The sequence below is a fragment of the Ixodes scapularis genome, unplaced genomic scaffold (genome assembly GCF_016920785.2).
Source record: "Ixodes scapularis isolate PalLabHiFi unplaced genomic scaffold, ASM1692078v2 PGA_scaffold2__306_contigs__length_199485367, whole genome shotgun sequence".
Taxonomy (NCBI): Eukaryota; Metazoa; Arthropoda; class Arachnida; order Ixodida; family Ixodidae; genus Ixodes; species Ixodes scapularis.
In genome coordinates, this window is record NW_024609857.1 from 141,519,320 (window position 1) to 141,544,018 (window position 24,699).

Genomic DNA, 24,699 nt, shown 5'->3' on the forward strand with positions numbered 1-24,699 from the left:
TCTACATTAACATACAACACGCCGAGTTTATACGACTCAACATCCCTTCGTTTACCAGAGTCACATACATTGTACCTAAATGGAAATGTTTTCGCGAAGTGAAGTAGGTTGCCTAAAATACCCGTTATTGGTACAAATTTGTATCGCAGTATCAGATGTTGAATCGTGGTTTTGCCCTTGAACTAAGGAATTAATTACAGTGAATAAAATCATGAAATGGGCACCTCGTCGCCATATACGCCATAAAATGTGTTTTACGGAATACGTTTCACAGTATACATATGATGACGAGACGACTGAGCTTAAGGCAATATAATTTTCAAAATGTCACGAAAGTCACGGGACAAGTCCTTCCAGTCTATATTTTATAGAAACACTAAGCGACAATCGCAATGCTTGTTTTTCTAACTAGCATTGTTTGCTCTCAGCACCATGATGCGGGCGACGAATCATGCGAAAAGGAGTGACTGAAATTGTTCACTCTAATCTATGAGCACCTTCGTACTGATATCGAATCTGACCTAAAACAGTGCTTACCCATGTGTACATTTTCTTATATTGGATAAACTGGCATAGCCTGGATGTTGAGGTTTGCTCTTGACAAAATGCCGGTCAATTTAATTTACAAATGAGCATCACCCTCGCTAATTGATGATTTTTGTTAAATAGAACAAAGTGGTATTTCGTACTCTACTCAGTTCGGAAGCTACTTAATCGGACACTTTCTGAGAGTTTAAGTGTGCAATCGTCATAGTTCCACCATTCGTTCCAGTAAAAAAAGGCGATAATAAAAACATATAAAAAAGGCGATAATAAACTTCTATATATTTGAGAAGTTAAATACTTATAAGGAACATATAGGTATTTAAATAAGCTTCAAAATAAAAAAAAATTATTTAAAGCTTTTCCAAATCACCTATAACGTGTCTATAGAGGATAAAAGCGCCGAAAAAGATTTGCAGAACATCTTTCAGATAATTTAAAGGTGCATTTACTTATATATCTTTGAGGTGAGGATCTTCTATTTATGCTGCCAAATAGTCAGACAGGAATTAAGTATATTTTTATTATCATCGATAAATTTGACTTTATGAAGTTCACATAACCGCCTGAGACCGACACGAAAGGAGGATACTCGAAAATACGCCAGCTGTTGAGTCTTCGGCAACGTGCTTTTGTTAGCTGTTTTGCAGTGTAAAATACTGGGTTGCAGGCTATGCCAAAAAACACTGTGGTCACATGATATATCGGAAGGCAAATGCACGAAATGGGCAGAAATAAGGAGATGACACGCAATTTTTTCTAAATAATCCCTTACACAACGCTTTACTGCAAAAAGAGATGCATAGAAATGCATAAAATGATATTCCTAATTATACATAGATTCCGCGCAGGGCAAACGAAGATTTTATAAATCCTAATATAAATCACTTTTCGGCATCAGCTTGCCTCAGCTCGAAACGCCGCGAGATACTACCTCGGGAGGCTAATGTTACCTTAGGTTTTACGTGCACTTGTTTTGGGACCTTACTTCACGACTCTGTTCTTTATCAGTCATGTGCTCCAACATCTCATTAAGCTGCCGTATATCATCGCGAGACTGCTATAAATACTACACAACTTTACACCTTGGACGTCTACTGCTGGTGTTGCGAACGTCGCACTTCACCAGAAAGCTGAAGTATTTAACATGGTTTGCACGTGACGTAATCGCACTAGGTAGTGGTTGTCATTGCGAGTTGTTCTTGCTGAGAATATCAAATCCGCTGGGGGAAAATGCACGCTGCAAAAGTTTCGCGCTCAGTGCAAGCTGTGTATTTGAGAGGCACACATTTTTCTTGTTGGTGCATCGTCGTTAGGCACGGCGCGAGTAACTCGCACGACGAAAACGTGCTTTCTGGCAAGAGTGTTTTTACAAATAAAAGTTTTACCAACTACCCATCTGTCACTACCGTCTCCAGGCCACGCTTTCTAGTCTGCGCCGAAAATGCGGGGCAGAGGGATCTTTACGACACAGTATGTTTTAAAACTACCCCCCTCCCCACTCCCTTTTTTTTTTTTTTAGTTGCTCCTCAAGATACTTTTTATTCCTCAGGGATTGCCTGCTCCGTATTGAGTGGTGTTCACTCGACAATTATATTTGTGTCACTTGTTAACAGTAATTTTTCCTTGCTTTTACTTTGCACCACACTGTGAAGTTTAAACAAAATACAGGGCGGTCGAAACTTGGAGAACTTGAGAACGACACTCCTGTGAGACTTAGAGCGGCTGCTATCCCCCTGAGGCCACTAGGATCTTTCTTTTCAGGTATCCCTCCCGTACACACTAATAGTTCCATGTAACGTCGGACTAATACGTCACATTTAGACCCTTTAACACTTCTATTCTCGGGACAACTTTTTGAGGCAGTTCAGCAATAACGAAAACATGTTTGGGAGCCTCAATGGTGTGCATACATGTAAAATGGGTCGTGCAGCATCTTTTTTTTTACCTTAAGTTCAATAAATACCGCTAAGATGTAATCCCTGACGTTGATAACTTACAAAAGCATCCATTAGTTTGCCCCTCCGCGAAATGGCAGACAGTCGAAAGAAAGAAATGAAACAGCATTCCCCTCCTCAACTCGCAATTAGAACTATCAGCCACGTGATCTGATCCTAATATACACACCGTCAGTGTTTATCATAGTCATACGCAGGGTTGGCAAAGCAGAGAGCATGGGCTGATCTTCAGATATAGTTTTAGTTGGGCTACAATGCCCGAGCCCCACTAAAGCGACAGACAGAAACAAACGACAGCGGCTAGCCTTAAACCAGAGTATTTCGCGATTTGACAGGCTTTGTAGAATAAAGAAGGCTATGCTCAAACACGAGTATCATGCACACGATGGTACCATTTGCAGGCTTGTAAACGCTCGTGCTAACTTCGCGAGCACCGAACAACTCAAAGCCGTATAAAGGTACCATCGCGAACATGCTGCATGTGTCTGAGGCTTGTCGCTGTCGTTTGTTTCTGTTTCTAGTTCTAGTGGGACTCGGGCCCATCATAATCTTTGAGTTGAACACGAGCCGTCACCCGAATGTTTGGCGATGCTGGTTTTCATGAATTAGAGCATTCAACTCGGGATCATGACAATCGGGTACATCATGGTGTCACGTGACTCTCAGTCCGAAGTTGTGATGTCATGTGACGTCACTGTATCAACAACGTTAATAGATCTAGCGACGTCCTCAATTTGAATCTACGCGGTGAGTCACGTGACGTCACGGGGTCACGTGATGTGACATTACTTGACAGCAGGTCTTGACATTATGACGTCACGTGACGATGTGACACATGGCTATTCATAGTGCCAATAAGAAAGCGCCGCAGAAAACCAGGATTTATTATACATTGCAATTCTGCATATGACGATTTGATCAATATAGAAATACAGCTGCCAGTTTTTTTATTCCCAAATAATAAATTTGTAATACTAACAAAAAAAAGATACCGCGAACCGTTTTGAACCGGTTACCGTTCTATTTTTTTCCGGTTCAGTTCCGGTTCAGTTCCAAGATGGCGGCGAAGATTTCGGTTCGGTTCAGTTCCGGTTCGGCTAAAAATAACGGTTCTGTTCCGGTTTTCGGTTCGGTTCGGTTCCGGTTCGACACCCTGCTCACCGCCTTGGTCGCTCGCTCGTCGCTTTTATGCGGTGTGCTTCATTGCGCGACTGTCCGAGCGGGAGCGAAGCGGGAGCGAAGCGGGACCCCTGCGCCTATTTTGTCGCACATCCGGAGAGTACTGGCGACTTCTAACTACAGTCCGTAAATTATAACCGGTTCCTATCATTTTTTGATGACATGTTTGATGTCGTAACTATAAAGATCTTAGTAATTACCTTTTTCGTGCGTAGTTGGCCTTTATAGATGCGGCGACCACGAACCCCTCAACGAGAAAGTTGTAACGTCTGCCGAATTGTCGTTCCGAGTCCGATCGGCTCTTGAAGAAGCGATATACCTCATCATCTTTAACGGCTGGGAGCTGGGAAAGGTCGTTTACCCAACCCGTGATCGGGAAAACGCTACCTGCATCCATACAAAGGCGAAGGGATCGACGAAACAAGAACGCTACAGTCAAAACAACCATGCCGGCCGCAACAGGGTCCTTCCCAATGGCGCCGGCCGCCCAATGTTGTTGGACTCGTTCAGCGGATTTTCGCTGTTGCCAAATTTTTTGAAAGGGGTCTATAGTGGAAAACTCCAATAGGGATACTATTTTTTTTTCAAGTGCTAGTTATTGCTAATGCATTCAGTTTTTTTTTTTTTTTTTTTTTTTAAGTTTTGCACAGTGAACGAAAGTTTTATGTAGAATAAGTACTTGCTAACAGCAAAATAGTGCGCCGCTTGACATTTTGCGGAATAAAAAAAATAAAAACAAAAAAAAAAAAACTTCGCCCCACTGAGTTACTGGCCATCCCGCCACCGCTGTCGATAGATGACGCAAGTGGTGGCGACGCGCCCGGCGCGTTAGGAAACGGGAAAACGGGGCGACCGTTTCCCCGTATCCTGGGTATGATGCCCGAACCTCTTGGGCACGTTCAGATATCAATTGATATAATCGGGTCCGATCCCCGCTGCAAAAGCTGTGCGCTGACGTCCAGGTTCCCCGAGAAATGGCTTTTTGATGCTCTGTGCTACCAGATCCTCGCGCTCCAAATCTGCGACCGGGCACACTATGGCTCCGTCGTCGAACTGCCTGCTGAGCGCGTGCTAAGGGCGAGCTTCCACAATTCTTTTGCAACCTGATGGCTGGCAGAACGCCAACCATCAAGGTTGGCGGTCTTAGCAGCCTATCAACGTGAGCTCGTTCTGAGCATGCGCTTTAAACATCGCCCTCAAATATGGCGTCCAGTGAATATACTCCTTATAGAGGAGGCTATGGCAGCAGTAACTATTCTAAAGCAAAATCATAAAAACAAATCGCATCTTGCACGCGCGTTCATCAACGCTTTATTTCGGTTATTTACTTCGAATCTTTTATACGGGGAAGGCGTGCGCGTGCGGCGCGTGCGGCGGTTTGAGCGTAGAGGTTTTGGTCACGCACACGAAAAATCCACGGAACCGTAGCCATAACCAGATTCGCTCTAAAAAGGTCTAAGATACTGCGACCTGTTCTGCTTTTGCGAAAACGATATATTTAGATAATATATCCCGACCTACTTGCGCACGCTGTCACAATAGGGATGGCCTACATTTTGATCGATTTGACTCCCTCGCAGTAGTGTTCCGCTTTGCAGCGACTCCCATCGAGCTTCGTTGTCCCTGCCGCTTGGGGGCAGGTCGGAGATCCCTTGGCTAGACTGCCTTCATACACACGCGCGCTTTTGCTTGAGTGGTGACATCTCAGCCATTTTTCCGCCCAATCATTTTTTTGTGAATGTTGAAGTGCGCGCAATCTGGTGTCACTCAGCTCGAGCGCGTAGCTTTGGCTAATGCATAGACGCCATTTTACCGCCCAAGTCACGCATCGAGTGCGCCAGAGTCACGCGCTGGCACATTGAGGGCAACAATGGATGTCTTCACCTTGAGACAAACAGACATGTAGGCACCCTACCTTTGACGATGACACCCTGTACAAGACTTGTCCTCTAGCCCGGTATTGTGCTTGCTGTCACCGCTCCTTCAACAACACGGCGTTGCAGCCACGTTGCTTCGTTTATTCATTTATTTATTGGTTGATTATTGTTATTACCGGGGAGAAAAAAATTCGACATCCCAAACACAATTAAAAAATTGTTACATGGGCCTGAAGCAGGAATCATAATTATTTAGTGCACACACAAACCCGTCACAATCTGTTATTGTAGCTTTATAGAAAGGGGAAGGTGGTTCCAATCACAAGGTGTTTTGGGAATGAGAGAATTAACCGTAAAAGGGGTAGTATTACATGCGGATGTACCAGTAACAAAATGTACAAGGGGGCTAGTTGGTGTTCATGGTTACCACACCACGTAAAAGCGCCGAAAGACAGGGTAAAGGGGGAGGCTGCATCAGTGCGTCACCGCGCGAGTTTAGACTGATTTAGAGTAAAGTTTAATAAAATGTGTACATATGTGCGTGTTTCTTTTTTTTTTTTCAAATAAAATTTAGTTGACAGTAGCGCTGCGTGTGTCAAGTCCTACTCTTTGTCTTTGTTCTTCGACGTTTTTACGCAGTGATCGCGTGTGCCAGCTTTGCAGTTCTGGTTGAGGAGCAAAGATGTGTGGACAGAACCAGTGATTATCTTCTCTTTTTGACTGGAATTATTGTAATAGATTTTCTGAAGTAAACATAGACGAGAGATGAAACACCGGATGGAAATGAGTGGAAGGAGAGTTTCGATTTTAATGATGTGACACCTGATGTAGGATGGCAGTTAGAAAGTATCAAACGTGCTGACCGGTTTTGAACGGCTTAGTACAAATGCTTGTACCAGGATTTCAGACTGAGCATGCATATTCGAGTTGGTACTAACGTTTTGTAAAGCAATAGTTTTAAAGAAGGTGAGCCCAAAGGAAAATTGCGTCTTATGCATCTGAGCTTGCGATTATGCTGTTTACAACATACTCGGTCTGTGTTTTTATTATAGATCTGTAGCAACGTGGACACCAAATCGTTTATAAGAGAATACAATTTCCAGACGATCATCTATTTCAAGATGATCATTCAATTATTTGACCACACCAAGCAGTTTTGGATTCGAAACCCCCTCCAGCCAGAGTTTTCCGCCGAACCTTACTCAAAACTCAGATACTCGTTTTTGTAATAATTGAAGTGAAAAATAAAATAAAAAAATAATGATGTTCAGCGAGGTCTTGCGGTGGACGTGGTCCGGTGGCGACATCTGAGAACTGTGGCGTGAACCACTCTCACTGGGTCATTATCCCGCCGATTTCAAATTTATAATAGAGACTTACCGATGCCCCTCGTGACGAAAACGGCCTTCTTTTCAGAAAACTCGACCCGAGGTTCAATAAAGTCTTTCCACGTAACTGCCGCCAGGGCATTGTAACCCGATGACAGCGTGCTGAAACCCAAGAAAAGAGGCGAGCGTCACAGGAAAGTTAACACAAACACCATTCGGCAGCATAATTGTTCACCACATTTACCCGAGTGTCATTGAACAGATAAACATGGTCGGGGAAACTAAATTTGTACCTAGGTCACGTGACGACAGGTGCAATGACGTCAATCTCCCCGCTAAATTTTGTAAGGAAACTGAATTTCCCCACTAAATTTAGCTAGGAAATTGACGTCATGATATCTACCGTCAGTTCCCTCGCTCCCCTAAATAAAAAGTAAAATGGGCCGAAATCGCTGCTACACACAGCGGTTATAGATAACGAAGTATGGTGAATGCAGCCTCTCAGCACCTTTCCGCGGAGTGAACATTCCCGAACCCCATCTTCTCCCCGGTGCAAGCAGATAAGCTAGCTTAGCTTGTGCATGGAGGACGTGCACGTGATGCGCGGAAAACGACAGAGCCAATCGACTTTTTTGAGAAGCGTTCTGCGCACGCGTGAGCGCCCGATGCCAAGCGGCGGAAGTCGGAACGAAAAATCGAGGAAATTCGGAAGAAGGCTGTGGATCAGCGAGTAGAACACGTAATTGTAGCATATATATAATTGTGTTACACACACACAAAAAAAAGAAAGTGGTCGGAAGGAAAAACACGACGTTTGGGTGAACGCCGCGGATGCCCCCTCTTTAAAGTCACGTTGGGCACCCGCCCCAGCTCATAGAGCGAAGAAAATGGTGGCGTGGCTCCCATTATCAATTGGTAGCAAAGGTAGGTAAGTTCCTCGATTTTTAGTTCGTGCAGCCACCGCCTAATGCCGTCGGTATACACGAACTCAACTCTCCTACGTCACGCCGCGGTGGTGGCGCGTCGGTCGCACTTCCGGTCTGGGGCGGTGGGCAGAAGTCGCCGTGTGAGACATGCATTCTTGTGTTATTTTCGGATAAACCAGACAAAAAACCTGCGTTCTCGTCAAAATGCTGCGACGGGGACTGTACCAAAAGTGTCTGGAAAGGTTTGAAGATCAATTTTCATGTGTTTCTTCCCGCTCCGCTTGCCCGAGTACGTGGATAGTAGCCGTGAAAAGGGTAAACCACACGCTGTCGAACTACGATTGCTTGTGCAGGCAACACTTTGTGGTCGGCAGATGTATTTGTTTTGTTCCAACATGAACGAGAGAAAACCGCCAAGTTGTCCGGGCCACCCGCGGGTTCGGTGCGTCTTCAAATTCACACGGCCGCATGATCGTTCGAACTTTCGTCTGCTCTTTCGAGCCTGCTTTTTGTCGTCTGCTCGTTCAAACAAAAGCGGCCCTGAGACCAAACTTTGACCCGGTGATTGCAATAAGAAGTAATTGCAGGCCTCAAAAGACTTATGTAGGCTCGGTGTAAAGAGTAGATACAAGATGTTGATCATTGGTACCAGTGGCCATCACCAACTTGTTACGCTTGGTCTGGTCCCGCTTCCGAATTTCAGTATCGACGTCGACCATTGCCGCTACCTTTTACACTTTTGCAGCACGAGCGATGTCGCGACCGAAAATATCTAGAAGAATCTTATCATGGTTTTGGCGTCCATTCTGCGCCGTTCACGCGAATGAATCGCCGCACGTCAAATTATTAACGCAAAGTTTAGCGGTGTAACGAGCCTTGATAATTTCGCTCAGGCGATTAAAGTGGTAAGACATTGCTATGAGGACGTGGAATAGACAATTCTAACGCGAAAAACAGTATGCAGACTCACACAGACGCCGGCAACGTGACATTCCATTGGTTTGTTGACGCGGGACGTGGTGCTTCTTGCCGCAAGCGTTCGAACTGTCGTCTGCTCTTTCAAACTTGTCTGCTTTTTGTCGTCAGCTCGTTCTAACGACAGCGGCCCGTAAACCAAACGTTGACCCGGTAATAGCGTTAAGAACTAAATGCAGGCCTCAAAACACTCTTGAAGGTTTGTTGGGGTAAGAAGTGTAAACAGTAGATGCAAGAAGATATTGATCATTGTTACCAGTGGCCATCACCGATTTATAATGCCCGATTCTACTTGTGGTTTTCAGTATCGACGTCCACCATCTCAGCTACGGTCCACGCTTTTGCAGCCCGAGCGACGTCGCGACTGAAAATAGCGAGCAGAATCTTATCGTGCGAGTCAGGCTTTAGCGCCCATACTGCGGCGTCCACGTGAAATGAATCGCCGCAAGTCACATTATTCACGCACAGTTTTGCCTCGTTAATTTTGCTGAAGCCGCTCAAGTAGTCAGACATTGTTAGGAGGACGTAGAATCAACAATTCCAACGCGAAAAAGAGCACGGGGACTCCCACCGTCGCCGAAAACAACGCAATTCAATGGTTTGTTTATGGGCGACGGCGGGCTTCTTGCCCACCGTCCACCGCGCATGCGCGGCGCCGGTGGCGTCCGCTAGGGGCGCTTCGGTTTGTTTGTAAACATGAGTTCGTGTATATGGAAAAGGTCCATTCGATGTGCGTATTTATTCACCGCTAACGTGCGTTTGATACGGCGGTGGATAGATCACGCACTCAAGCGGCCTGTGCAACCTGAAGCACCTCACATATGCCGCCGTTTGAGTGTTACGTACATGTTGACTGAAGATCAGTTTTTGCGGTCATGAAACAGGCGAGCAAGCTAATCCTAGCGGGCAAGGCGCAGCGTAACTAACAGGAGAGTCAGTACCCCCATGTCGCAGAGATGTCAGTAATGACATTACTGTAAAGAAATTACAGTAATTAAATTACTTGTGATAATGAGTAATGTAATGCATTACTTTTCTATAGTCGGTGACAGGTCAAGAACGAAGTGGAAGCTCCTCCCACCTCTTTCCACTTTAATAGAGCGAACGTTGAAAGGGAAGCGACCTCCTCTCCGCCGTTCGCTCTACTAAAGTGGAGAGAGGTGGGAGGAGCTTCCACTTCGTTCTTGACCTATCACCGACTATAGGTTGGTAATTTAGTAATGTAATGAATTACTTTCAGGCAGTAATTTCGACAAAATTACTTATTACTTTTGATATTACTTTTGTCCAAAATGAGAATGTTGGTTTGCGAACTTTGAGAAAAAGAGAAAAATTATTTTGCATGGTGAATGTCGTTAGACGCCAGAGAAAATAAACGACGGCCATCTGAGCGCAAAGCCTCGTACGAAGAACTCGACCGAAGCACAAAGCCGAAATGGAAAGGCGAAGGTGAAAAGCTTACGTGTAAAGACATCGCTGGAAGGCCACGGCTCACGAACTTCAGTCAAGAAAGATTCACGGCGTCACATCATCCCGACGATACTGTACTTCGTACACCCCTAAACTGACAGTGCGGTGGGATCTACGAGCTCACCAGCCCCAATCAACCGGCTTCCTTTAATCACCTGAACCGTCCCTTTCTCTGCCGGTGTGTATGAACGAGAGCGGGGTTACGTGGCGACAAGTAGACCTGCGACTGTTCCAACGAGCGCTTAGCTTCCACCTCACTGTCAGCCTTTAGATGCACGACTTATAGGCTACAAGGCGAAAGCCACATCACCAGTGAGGTCAACACATTTTAAAACCCGAGAGGACAGGACAAACAGCCCTTAGCGAAAACTAATACGTTTGAAATATACCACATTCTAATTTGAGTGTATTTGAAATACAGTTCATAATTGTAAGTACACGAAAAATAAACCGAAAATATAAACTTCTTTTTTTTTTTTACTTAGTACTAAAATATACTTTTAAAAATCATCTTAAAATACCTTTACTTAAACTACATTTGAAGTTCCCTTCATGCGTTTTGAGATATGTAAATACTAAATTAATAGGCACAAAATACCTTTCACATATATTTCTTGAAATATTTATTTAATTCATGCAAAATATACTCCAACCCTAAAAAATGGAACACTCAAAAATACGTGCAGAATACTCTTAAAATACCTGAAAATCGTAAATACTGTTGTGTTATACTATAAGTACCTTTTGAATGCAATACTTTAGTAGTTTGACTTAAACTACCAAAATATTGAAAAGCTGCCCTTCTAGAAGTTCACTTCAAGCAGATATGGAGTACACTGAATCGCCTAAATACAACATTTGATTAGTTTGTCAGTTGAATTGCGCAGCATCGCACTGATAAATCAGCCCAATTTATCTTATTGTTTGCTTTTTTTTTTCTAACAAGAACACACCTGATCAGTTCCTTGCACACTAATCACGAACGGGGTTCGGGAACTACAACCACAACATTTGCTGATGCTGGAAAGCTTGAGCAGGTGCTGTGAACAGATACGTTTGGCGTGGTTTTGTTAGCACAATGTTAGTTCACTGAACGTGTACACCCACCATTGTACGTGATGTGAGTATACACTTTAATATAGTGACATTAACTACCATATTAAATAGTCAACTACTAAAAAGGAAAGGCAAAATAACTACTGTAAAATATTTATTTTTCGCGGGCTCACCATTTCGCGATTTAGGTCAAAGTTGGAGTTTTTGAATAATTCGCAAATTTTAATTTTCGCGACGCGCTGGGATCGCAATATAGATTTTAATGTTTTTTACATTTTGGCGGAATTGTTAACGGGACCTATTTTTCAGAATTGTAGGCGATTCGCGAACTTTGCGAGAATTAGGTCCTCACGAAAATAAAGTCGTTTACAGTATTTTAAAGTGAAGAAACCGCCTTGATTCGCTTCGTCCTGAGTGGTGCTACGCAGAGAAGCAATAACATGTATTTTATGAGCCGTTTGTGTGGATATTGTTTTAGGGACTGCGCCGAATTGTTATTAGTTGTACCAATGCGTTTTAGTGAGAGATATCGTCCACGAACTTCAAACCACTGTTTCCCCATTGACAGACTCCCGAGGAGAAGATCGAATACTTGGAACCTTAATAAGCGCAGAGGTGGTCACCGAAAAAATGATTACCTTCAATATGTAGGCTATATAAGGCTCTAGAGTAGTCAACGGGTCTGTGAATGAGCTGTTCAGTGCGTCATGGTGTTTGTGTTTGTGTTTCCTTCTAATGTAGCTTTGTGAGATGTATTTAGTAGTGCCTTCAAATACCACAGAAACACCATTTACTGACAAAATTAAAATAAAAAAAAAATTGTGTAACCTGTTTTTAATGCACGAATGGCATCTTGAGTGTGAAAGAATAATATTTTTGGTATATCTAAAATATTTTTTGTTTCATATTTATAATGTATTTTGAATACATTACGCGCGTATTTCGAATGCGGCCAAAATAATACATAATAAATACAAAATGAATATTCGTATTCAATATATTTCAACTTCGTTTGAAGTACGGTCTCTTTTTGCTAAGGGAGATCTCCAGCCTTCTTGCTCTTTCGTCAAGCAAGGTCAAACCGTAAGCTTCGACCATTGTGAACAACGAACGACCGGAATGAATAGTAAATCCCATATGCCTTGTCCAGAAACCAGAACGTTTTGTGCGTATCCTTGGCAGGAAGGTGCTTTTTGTAGTCGGAAAAGACGGGAATCAAGCAGAACAGCCGCCGCTCGCGGTGTGCCTCGCTGTATTTCTTTGGGAAGTTTATTCTGGAATACGTCTACGAGCAGATTTCACCACCGTTTGTTGGGAAAGTACACATTTGAGGAAACTCGCGCAGTCCCTCTCCTCAGCAGGAAACGCTTCTGCCTAACAAGTATCCAGCCCCCTCGTGTGATAACGCGCAAGAACTTACTCTGCGGGTGTTTGGGAACGTGAGAGGGATGGTCAGGATTACGTCAATTAGTGCTCTGGGGAGAATATGATTAGATTGCGTATGAGGCGGAATGGAAACGTTTGATGTATCTTTTCCTCTGTATAACTTCATAAAAAACAAATGCGCAAACATATCTCTTTTTAACTAAGGATCTTCACCGTTTAATGAACAGTAAAACTGGTGAGTCGACTGTGAGTCAGATCTAAAGAAGCTATTCATCATGTTTAACACTTAATGTTGTGTGCATCAGCAAACGAACTGTTTAGCATGGTTCACTTTTAGGCGCATAAGACTGCTGCGTTGTAAACAGGAAGATCTGAGTTTTGGTAGATATACTGTAAATAAAATTAGCACAAATTACTGCCCCAAGGTATTGAAAAGTCATGTCGAAATAATTGCATTACTTTTGGAAAGTAATTGTAATGTAATGTCATTACTTTTACTATGTGGTAATTTGTAATGTAATTTAATTAAATTTTTTCAGTTTTCTGCAAAGTAATCAGTAATGTAATTTAATTACTTTTCGAAAGTAGTATTGCCATCTCAGCCGTGTTGGCGCAACCTACCCTGCGCTTCCTACGTCATAATCAAAGCGATCAGGGGGATTTTTTTTCTCCGTTTTAAAGGGACACTGACAGGGTATTTATGCTCGCTGAGGTTTTTAGTTTTACGTGACATATGAGAGCTCAACTACCCAGAACAGAATTTGCGGCTCGAAATTCGGTTTCTTTCCGCCCGAAAACCGCCGATCAAGAACTGGCCGGTTCGAGTCTCGCTCACTCTCTTTTTCGCGGTCACGGGCCGTTTTCTAAGGTATCGATGCGACCACCAAATTTAATCAAAGTCGTGGGTCACTGAAGGCACACACTCATTATTAAAAATAGAAAAAAATATGAAACCCATTTTTTGTGGCTTCTAAAAAGCTGTAAATACGTTGATTAAAAAAAAAAAGTTCCACAGACAACCGGAAGCATTCTGTGCGTTCGTCATTTCGCGTATCGTGGGACTCGCGGGGACGGCGATGGCAGCGGACGACGGGCGTGGGACCTCTATTTCAGAACTGTCGTTCGCGGTACCGGCGAATTCTGTCTACCGTTAAAAGAGAAATTTGGGAGTGATCAAAAGAATTGGTATTCATCCCGTACGACACGCCCGGCCACCAAGCCGATTTGCACGAAGACGTCGCCGAGCCGTTGATCCCTTCTCGTGGCTGAAGACATCGCTCGCGCAAACGTCAAGCACGACGTGTCTACCTCGAGTTCAATATGCACGCGTACGATTTCTTTACTAGGTGCGAATGTCCCCAAAGCGTGGTGCTTCCCGACTTCGACCCAGGAGTGCTTTTGCTAGAGAAAAATCGACAGCAAACTTTCCAACTTACAGTTTACCGGCTGAATTTTTACTAGGGAAAGAGATCCTCCAGAAAAGCGATGCGCAGTAGCTCAGTGGGAAAGACGTCCGGTTAACACGCGGTAGCACCGGGTTCGATCCCCCGTGGAACTTAATTTTTTTTTCTTCAAACATTTTTCGATGTTTACATATATATATATATTTTTACAATCATCACTGAAGAAACAAACAAAAAAATAACGAACTAATGTTGTGGACGATACTTCGCTGATATAAATGGTATGGGATTTCCGTTTTGACACCTGCGAGCTCAATGTAATCACTTTCCACAAAATGCGAGGAGCATATAAATCAGGTAACGTCCGCTTTCCGAGGTGCCCGTATATGTTCTACAGGAATTGCAGCCAGCCGTTGGTCCCGATCCCGTTGATCTTTCGGAAACTCTGTCGCACAATGCCACTTTTTTTCGGATTCAGGAAATGTGAGCCAGCTCTTCACGCAACATCTTGGGTGTATTCTTTTCGGAGCCGATCATGGAAATTCACCACGGGCACTTACTACTCATGTCCAACTCCTCAATGTACAAAACAACTCATTTTGGAGTACAGAACAACGAGCGGAACAAACATAACTGCAAAAAAATCGCACGGCGAGCAGTTCCCGCACGCGCCCCATCGCACGCCGCATGTCCTGTCGTCTGCTACCGAAGAAAAGAAAAAAAAAAAAACAAAAAAAAAAAAACGCACGGTAGGGTGTAGCCACGTGACTTCCGCCACTCACTCTCTTCTCTCCACTTCTCCGACCTCCGTCGGGTTTCGGTTTCGGTTTCGAGGAGTTGCGTCTTTTGGCTTTATTAAAAAAATACGCTACTCTGTTGCAAAATATTAATTGGGTAGTCCTCCGACACCATAATGAAGCGCCTGGCAAAAAAGAAAATTTTTTTTTTGGGGGGTGTCAGTGTCCCTTTAAGCAAAGTTTACAGGTGGCGCAAGCAGTGAGCTCATCGTTGGTCACGTGATTCACCGAAGGCACGTGAGCTCGTATCAACGTTACTAGAACAACTCGGTTGGGAAACTGCCATAGAGCTTGCTTTGAAAAAGTTGCTTCGAACCGTACTCGAAAACCGAACTAAGGCGATCGTAACGCCGCCATTTCTTCCGCAGCGGCCACTCCGGGAACTGCACGGCTGCACGTATTGGTTCATCATCCTGTGGACCAACGCCCCACCGTCCATCATGACCCCGACCCTCCAGGCAGGAGTAGACGCGGTGGCAGAAGTCGCCCGAAGCGAAGGGCAGGAATGCTCCCCCGAGAAGTCTGCCCTGCTCCTTGCGAGCAGGCTTCGAGCCAAAGAGGCGCTGGCCAAAGTATTCGTCTTCATGGACGGACAAGCCATCCCCAAAGTACCAGCTACCCGAGTACTCGGTATGCCGCTCCACACAGGCGGATCGTCGGAGATTGTGCGCACTCTACGCAGGAACACTGGCAACACCACCAGGTTGATTCGTAGAGTTTCAGGCGCGCAATATGGCCTCGGAGAGCAAGACACCTGTCGACTGGTGCAGGCTTTCGTACTCAGTCGCATCACGTACGCGGCCCCGTACATGCACCTCCCCAAGACGGCACGCAAACAGATAGATGCCATCATTCGCAACTCGTACAAAGTGGCGCTGGGGCTCCCCAACCACACGTCAACCGCGAGGTTCGACCAGTTAGGAATCCAGAACATCTTTCAAGAGTTCTACGATGCGCAGAGAGCGGCACAGATCTCCCGCCTCTCGCGCACCCTGACGGCTCGTTGTACTCTACACAGAGCCGGCATCGATTATAAGGACGTACCCCCACCCAAGTGGGACATGCAGCCAGGCTGGAGACGCGCCGTGGTGGTCAGACCCCTACCAAGGAACATGTCTACCACGCACCATAAGCAGAGACAAGAGGCCAGGGCCCGAGCGCTGCAGAGACTGGAGGAAGACGACCCGCGGGCTTTCCACGTGGACGCCAGTCCATACCCGGACCGCTCCAAGAGTTACGTCGCAGCCATACACAACATCAGCGGATCGTACACAGCGACGATCAAGGCACGCGACATCCACGAAGCAGAAGAGGCGGCCATCGCCATAGCGCTCCTTGCCGCCAGTAGAACAGGCAGCAGAGGCACCGTCACCACAGACTCCAAGACGGCTGCAACCAGCTTCCTGTATGGGAGGATAGGCTCTCCTGCGCGTAAGATCCTTCGGAGCTTCCGCGCCCCCAGGGACAAAAACAGCCGGTATACCACGTGGTCTGGGTCCCCGCACACGCGGGCCACGAGGGGAACGAAGCTGCCCACTCTCTCGCATCCCGAGTAGCTACAAGCCGGGACTGTGAGGAGGAGGGCGGCAGAGCATTCGCACTCGGGGAACACAGCAATGCGGCACCAGCAACGGAAGAGCCCCCACGCGTTTCTGCGATGCCACACGATTTGACAAGGAGAGGAGACGTGTTCTCCCGCCACCACACCCGGAGCTCAACCACCAGCAAGCCAGGCGATGGAGGCAACTTCAGACACTCTCCATCCAGACCCCACGATTCCTCCATAGAGTTCACCCCCTACTCTTCGATGGGTCCTGTACGAGATGCTGTGGTTCCGAAGACCCACCCCCAGATGGCACGATCGGACATATGTTTTGGTCATGCCCGAAGTTTCAGCCCCCCAAGGAACTCCGAAGGCACCTCGATGACCGAGGAGAAGACATCGTTCCTCACTGGACGTCCCTCTACAGTCAGATGAACTGCGCATCAAGCTGCTCCTAATAGACCGAACTCCGCAAGAGGCGCGCCCAATCGTAACGCAACCTTACCTTTACTTCCCATAAATGCCCATCCCCTTTTCCCTTCCTACTGTCGAGCCCTTGTGTTGTATAGTTAGGTGGGCAGATGAGCCTAGCCCCTGTATGCACTGCGCTCAATAAAGTTGTGCTACCTAGGTTCAGGTGGAGTCGCGCAAAGGCCAGTGGCGCCATCTCCCAGTGCCATTTCGCAGTACCTATAGAAATCAACTTTAACGTTTTGACTCGTCCCTAAAGGGGGACGCTGTTTTCGTATTTAGCTTGCTCTCAGTGGACGCGGGCCGCTCGGGTTTCGAGGGTGAGTTTTCCAACTGAGTGTTTTAGTAACGTTGGCTCGTGTGCTCAGGTGTGCATCCGTGCGAGCCTGCGTCATCGCCGCCAGCGTCCGTCGCGTGCGAGAGAGCCAGTTTGCGACGCTGAGCACGGCATACTTCTACAAACCCGTCGCGACGTATTTACGTGTAGTTTACTGAAACTCAGTTCCTACTAATGCTCTCAAGTCAAGCACCCGAGAAAGCTTGCCTTTTTCTGCGCTAAAAAGCAAGCTGCTGCCTGGAAGTCCAGGCGTCGTTGGGTGTAGTAGACTGTCAATCGTAGCGGACGACAATTTTGCCCTTGTACCAACGTTACTAGATTACCTCAGTTGTGGAACTCCCGCGGAAGGGTGTACCCCCCTCACTCACTTCAATCCGCCTGCCGTCGTTCGAAGCGCCATCTAGATTTTCGTTTCATAACTGTGCGTTCCATAGAGCTAACATAAAGCAGAGCTGAAACGCCATCTAGACGCCATGCTTCAAAACGTACGTATCCCAATTCCCATAGATGCCAGTTACCAAAGCAGCCGTCCGGCGGCGCGTCGAGTGACGCCTGGCGTGTCGTGGTGAGTGAGGAGGGGTACTGTTCGTGCATGCACCGCCTATGAGCAGTTCCGTAACTGAGCTCATCTAATAACGTTGCCTCTGCGCCAAGCTGCGTCCGGCTGCCTGATACGTGACGTCACGATTTGTACCACGTGGTTGTAACACAATATAACACTTTTTGGAAAGAAATTGAGTAGAACCTCGTGATATATAATCAACGATGAACTAAAATACCTTGAAATTGACCGGAGTTGCCTTTTGACCCGTTCACGCACTTGCTACTCCTCAGGACCTTTTGGCGGCGTGCGCGAACTACAGGGGGCGCTTCGCTAGCTATTATCATCATCGTTTGTGACGTCACCGCGGTGGGACAGACCGTGCAGATCTTCGATCTCTCGACTCGCCAGCTCGCTTCATGCGCTGTTTGGGTAACGCGCCACAAAGCCTACTTCACCCGTTGTGTTCATTTGGCGAAGCGATATATTTCATTTTACCAAAGCTTAAAACCGTGGCACGTGCGGTCGTGCTAACAAACACTTTTGGCGCTGAGGTGTCGAAGCGCTGGGATGGTGAAGTGCTGTTCTCTACCCCAGTACGAAAAGCTGGATGATGAAAATAGAATTTCCAGCGCTTTACCCCACTACAACATCTACCATGGCGAATGGGGTGTATTTTTTTCATTGTAAATTTGACAAAATTAATTTGAGAAGGGATGTATCATCGAATTGAAAATAGGACAGCGAAATTTGAGAACCCCTCGCACGCTTATAGCAAACACGTCAGTGAAAGCGACTCCATGTATCCTGTTGGTTCCAACGTGTTCTGTGAGTGCTGGTCTCTTTTAGTTCCAAGTTGATTCCTTTTTTTTAATTTTGTAAACCAGTAAACGAACATTTCTTCAAAATAACTGATAGGAAGAAACGGTTGCTGGCTTTCGGAGTCGTTTCCATTAAATCCCTGCTTATTCACCTGGTCGACGCGAAACGTGTGAGGAACCCTGCGATCGAAGGCAGTTAAATCTAATAAGTCGGTGACACTTCAGCGTCCCAAAAGATGATGTATACACCCGCTATGAATTACTATCGTTTGTACGTTTAATTTTGCGAACCCAAATGCGCATGATGCGCGCTACGCTACTCAACGAGCGATTATAAAATTGTAAATAATTCTTAGTAAAAATTGGAGAGAACAAATTAATCAATCGCCTGAATTTATCGGGCCATGTCCGACAACTTGAAGGGACACCCCTCCCCCACCAAAAAAAAAATATATATATATATATATATATATTTTTTTTTTCTTTTTTGCCAGGCGCTTGGTTACGGTGTCGGAGGACTACCCAATTGATATTTTGCAACAGAGTAGCGCATATTTTTAATAAACCCAAAAGACGCAACTGCTCGAAACCGAAACCGAAACCCGCGCACGGAGGTCGGAGAAGTGGAGAGGAGAGAGTGAGTGGCGGAAGTCACGTGACTACACCCGACCGTGTGCTTTTTTTTCCCCCTCTGCGTAGCAGACGATATGCGTGACGGCGTAGCGGGAACTGTTTGCCGTGCGATTCTTTTGGTGTTATATTTGTTCCGTTCGCTGTTCTGTACTTCACGATGAGTTGTTTTGTACATTGAGGAGATGGAGATGAGTAGTGAGTGCCCGTGGCGAATTTCTGTGATCGGCTCCGAAAATAATAAACCCAAGATGTTGCGTGAAGAGCTGGTTCAGATGTCCTGCGTCCGAAAAAAAGTGGCATTGTGCGACAGAGTTTCCGAAAGATCATCGGGATCGGGACCAGTGGCTGGCTGCAATTCCTGTAGATCATTTACGGGCACCTCGGAAAGTGGACGCTACCTGATTTATATGCTTCTTGCATTTTGTGGAAAGTGATTACATTGAGCTCGGAGTTGTCAAAAAGGAAATCCCATACCTTCAGTTCAGCGACGCTTCGTCCACAACATTTGTTTGTTATTTTTTCGTTTGTTCCTTCAGTGATAATTGTAAAAAAAGAAATGTAAACATCGCAAAATGTCTGAAAAAGAAAACAAGAGAAGAAAAAAAGTGCGATTTCACTGGAAATCGAACCCGGTGCTGCCGCGTATGAAGCGGACGTCTTTCCATTGAGCTACGGGGGGAACTCCCTCCTCTGTAATTATACAGCCGGTAAACTGTGAATTGAAAAGTTTGCTGCCGATTTTCTTCCAGCAAAAGCACTCCCGGGTCGAAGTCGAACCACCACGCATTGGCGTCATTCGCACCTAGTAAAGAAATCGTACGCGTGCATATTCAACTCGAAGTACACACTTCGTGCGGTGCTTGACGTTTGCGTGAGCGATGTCTTCAGCCACGAAAAGAGAGCGACGGCTCGGCGACGTCTTCGTGCAAATCGGCTTGGTGGTCGGGAGTGTCGTACGGTATGAATACCAACTCTTTTGATGAGTCCCAAATTTCTCTTTTAAAGGCAGACAGAATTCGCCGGTACCGCGAACGACATTTCTGAAGTAGAGGTCCCACGACCGTCGTCCGCTGCCATCGCCGTTCCCGACGACGAACGCACAGAATGCTTCCGGTTGTCTGTGGAACTTTTTTCTTAACCAACATATTTGCAGATTTTTGGAAGCCACAAAAAATGTTTTCATATTTCTTTTTATTTTTTAATATTGAGTGTGTGCCTTCAATGACTAACGACTTTGATTAAATTTGGTGGTCACGTCGAAACCTTAGAAAACGGCCCGTGACCAAGGAAAAGAGAGTAAGCGAGACTCAAACCGGCCAGTTCTTGATCGGCGGTTTTCGGGAGGAAAGAAACCGAATTTCGAGCCACAAATTGTGTTCTGGGTAGTTGAGCTCTCATATGTCATATACAACTAAAAACCTCGGCAAGCATAAATACCCTGTCAGTGTCCCTTCAAAGGGACACTGACAGGTGTCGTGTCCCTTCAAAGGGACAATGACACCTTCCAAAATTTTTTTTCCTTTTTTGTCAGGCGATTCATTATGGTGTCGGAATACTACCCAATTAATATTTTGCTAAAGAGTCTCGTTTTTTTTTTAATAAAGCCAAAAAACCCAATTGCTTGAAACCGAAACCGAAACTTACGCACCGCACAGAGAAATGGAGAGGATACAGTGAGTGGCGGAAGTCACGTAACAACACCCGACCGTGCGTTTTTTATTATTTTTTTTTTTATTTTCCTTCTTTGCACGTAGCAGACGAAATGCGTTTCCTTCGCCGTGCGATTCCTTTGCAGTTATGTTTGTCCCGCTCGCTGTTCTGTACTTCAGGATGAGTTGTTTTTGTACATTTAAGTGTTGGCAATTAGTAGTGAGTGCCTGAATGCCGTGATGGATTCTCGTGATTGGCTCCGAAAAGAATACTCCCAAGATGTTGCGTGAAGAGTTGCCTCACGTGTCCTGCATCTGAAAGTGGCATTGTGCGGCAGAGTGCACAAGTTTCCGAAGGATCAACGGGTCGGGATCAATGGCTGGCTGCAATTCCTGTAGAACAGTCACGCGAAGCTCGGAAAGTATGCTCCTTGCATTTTGTGGAAAGTGACTAAATTGAGTTAGAAGGTGTCAAAAATGGAATCTCATACCATTTAGTTCAGCGACGTATCGTCCACAACAATTGTGGTTTTTTTTTTTTTTTCTCTTTCAGTGATCATAGTAAAAAAAGAAACGTAAACATCGCAAAATGCTTGACGAAAAAAGAAAAAAAAAGGTGCACCCACACCAGGGATCGAACCTGTGCCCTCTGCGTGTGAAGCGGACGTCTTTCACTGAGTTAGTGAAAGAACATTATCATGCGTAGTAATGCAGCGGGTAAACTGTATATGTCGGAAGTTTGCTGCCGATTTCCCTTCAATACATGCATTCGCGCCTTGAAGTAGGGCAGCACCACGCATAGGCCACATTCGCACCTGTTTGCACCTCGTAGAAAAACCGTACGCGTGCGTATTCAACTCGAAGTACGCACTTCGTGCTTGACGTTTGAGCGAGCGATGTCTTCAGCCACGAGAAGAAACGACGGCTCGCCGACGTCTTCGTGCAATCGGCTTGCTGGTCGGGCGTGTCGTACGGGATGAATATCAGTTCTTTTGATCGGTGCAAAATTTGTCTTTCTAAGGAAGACAGAATTCGCCGGTACCGTGAACGACAGTTCTGAAGTAGAGGTCCAACGCCCGTCGTCCGCTGCCATCCGCTTGTCCCACGATACGCGAAACGACACCATGTTGAGAATTATGCAGTGAACGTACAGAACGCTTCCGGTTGTCTGTGCCACCTTCTTTTTTTTTTTTTTAATCAACGTATTTGCAGTTTTTTGGAAGCCACAAAAAATTGGTCTTATATACATATTTTTTATATTTTTAATATTGACCGTATGCCTTCAATGACCCACGACTTTGATTAAATTTGGTGGTCGCGTCAAAACCTTAGAAAACGGCCTGTGACCACGGAAAAGAGAGTGAGCGAGACTCAAACCGGCCAGTTCTCGATTGGCGTGTTTCGGGCGAAAAAAAAAAAAGCGAATCTCGAGCCGCAAATTGTGTTCTGGGTAGTTGGGCTCTCATATGTCACGTACAACCAAAACCCTCGGCGAGCATAAATACCCTGTCAGTGTCCCTTTAACAAAGAAGGTTGAGCGCTTAATGAAACGCGAAACCGGTGGGTCAACTGTCTTTGAGTTACACCTAGAGTAGAAGCTTTTCATCGTGCCACGTAGGTCGTGTGCGCCAACAAAAAGACTGTTCAGTATGGTTCACTTTCAGGCGCAGAAGTTTATTCGCAGTAGAAAAAGGAATATTTTCGTTTTGATGCATGCACTGTAAATAACATGAGCACGAATTACTGCCTCAAGGCGTTGAAAAATATTGCAAAAGTAATTGCATTACTTTTAGAAAGTAATCATTACTGTTATTCTGAGGTAATTTGTAATATAATTTAAATACATTTTGCAGTTTTCAAAAAGTAATTAGTAATGTAATTTAATTACTTTTGGAAACTAAGTTTGCCATCTCTGCACGGTTCCAAGAAGTCGCAAAAGTATTTGAACGGGCATTTAGAAAAGAGACGTAGTCCTTTCAGCCACGTTGTCACTATAGTCGGTTGCAAGCTAAGAAAAAACCGGAAATGCCTCTCAGAGGAAAATGTAATCCTACGCCGAGAAACGCCAGCCAATTGCTTTCATGACGTCACGATTCTGTGGACTAATCGCGATCCTTTTGAAAAAAAAAAAAGCTCAACATGGCTGCTGGCCTTAGCAACGCGATGCTATAGTTTCTCGTGACAATTATTCTGCTTTTTTGCACCATGTTTTACGTGCCCGAGGTTACGCCACGAAATCTTGATGGTATCGGCTTGCGTTTGCAGCAGTTTTTGCGCGACAACGTGAGAATCCAGCGACGCTATCGCCAACGAAAATTTCGAAGCGGGCGCGAGGCTTAGCACTGCTGAGAGGTATGTTAGACAGTATCTTGGACAGAAAATGAATTGGGAAGACGGTACATTGGACATGAATTTCTTTCTTTCTTTACTAAACAGCTATTTCGTTGACAAAAACGTATTCTGACTTATTTAAATGTCCTGAATTAATTAAATAAATATTGTAGTAGTTTAAGACAGGTTTCCTGGAGGAAGAAAAAGCAACGTTGCTAGCGAACTACTTTCTCGACGGCGGAGGCACTTCAGATGGGCGCAACGCGCTTGTGGGTGGAGCTAAAAGATTGTTCTTAGGTTGCATCCGCCTATACCTCGGCCGCACGTCCTTGCTGGGGCTCCTATAGCACGCTGCCAAGATAGCGACGAAGTGCAAAACACGACTGCGTCATCCTTCGTGATATATGATTGTGGAGAGAACTTCCGTGCGCACTTTCAGCGGTGAGCTTCGGAATAAGGCGAAAAAAAAATGCTCAAACGGATGGACGAATATATCACGATTGCCTTCTCTCAAAAGTGTTAAATTGATCTGGCCTCCAACAGTATTTGCAATGCGCAACATGACCCGCCTAACTACTAATAAAAATGAATTAACAACCTTTAGTTAGTTTTAAACTTATCGTGACGACCATCTTTCATGTTCTGTCCACGCGTGGCCCCATAAGTCACCGGCATAGACCGCATTTTATAGCTTTCATCATTTTTGTTTTCAATTTAATCTTTAAAGGGGCCCTCCGGAGCTTTCTGCGATCGTCTGTTTTTGTTGTTATATTGCGTAGTAGGTGCATGTTAATATGTATACAAAGTTTTAGATTACAAAACTGTTTATTAAGCAGATGGCAGTAGAAATATATCGGGACTATTTTCTCTTTGAAGACAATCCCCCATTCCCTGCCCATCGCTAAAACTTGACCAATGGAAATGCTGCATCTCGCAGTGAATGCGAACGTTACTATTGCAACACTTTTTAAGCTTGTTGTAAGGTAGAGTTTGAGAAAAACGTAAACTGATTGTGGTGCGGGAAACATAGTCCGCAATTATCGCTCCAAAACCAGCGAACTATGTTTTCTCCCCGCAAGCTTGTTGCTAGGGGGTGATGCGTCGGCGCGTCGGCTCGTCTGCTTCCCGGGGCGTCTGCAGGCGTGCGTTTGCGGGACACGTGTTCCTTCTTCCCGTGGATCCCGACTCCGAAGCCAGCTTTGCGATCCTTCCACGTCAACGAGTCAAACGTTTCCTTGTCATATGTGGCGCGACGGTGCGGTGTGACGAACGACGACTGTCGAGCACAAAGTCCGGGCCCCTTGACGACGGTCCGCGCGTGTTCGAGAGATTCCTCCGCGGGTCGGCGGTCGGCAGCGTTGGTGACGCGCAGTGACGCCGGAATCCTTCTCATGCTATAGTCAGTTACAGGTTAAGAAGGTAGCGGCAAATGCCCCTCAAAGGGAATCGGATATCCCTCCGCCACCTTTGCATCC

General features: G+C 45.5%; 1 protein-coding gene across 1 annotated transcript in view; it reads right to left on the reverse strand.

Annotated features, from left to right (window-relative positions):
• LOC8040965 (sodium-coupled monocarboxylate transporter 2) overlaps positions 1-24,699 on the reverse strand; it is a 107,084-nt gene that overhangs the window by 35,855 nt on the left and 46,530 nt on the right. The window contains exon 10 of the mRNA XM_040208187.3: positions 6,938-7,047. Coding sequence (XP_040064121.2) covers positions 6,938-7,047 — 110 coding nt within the window. The remainder of the gene's footprint in view (positions 1-6,937; positions 7,048-24,699) is intronic.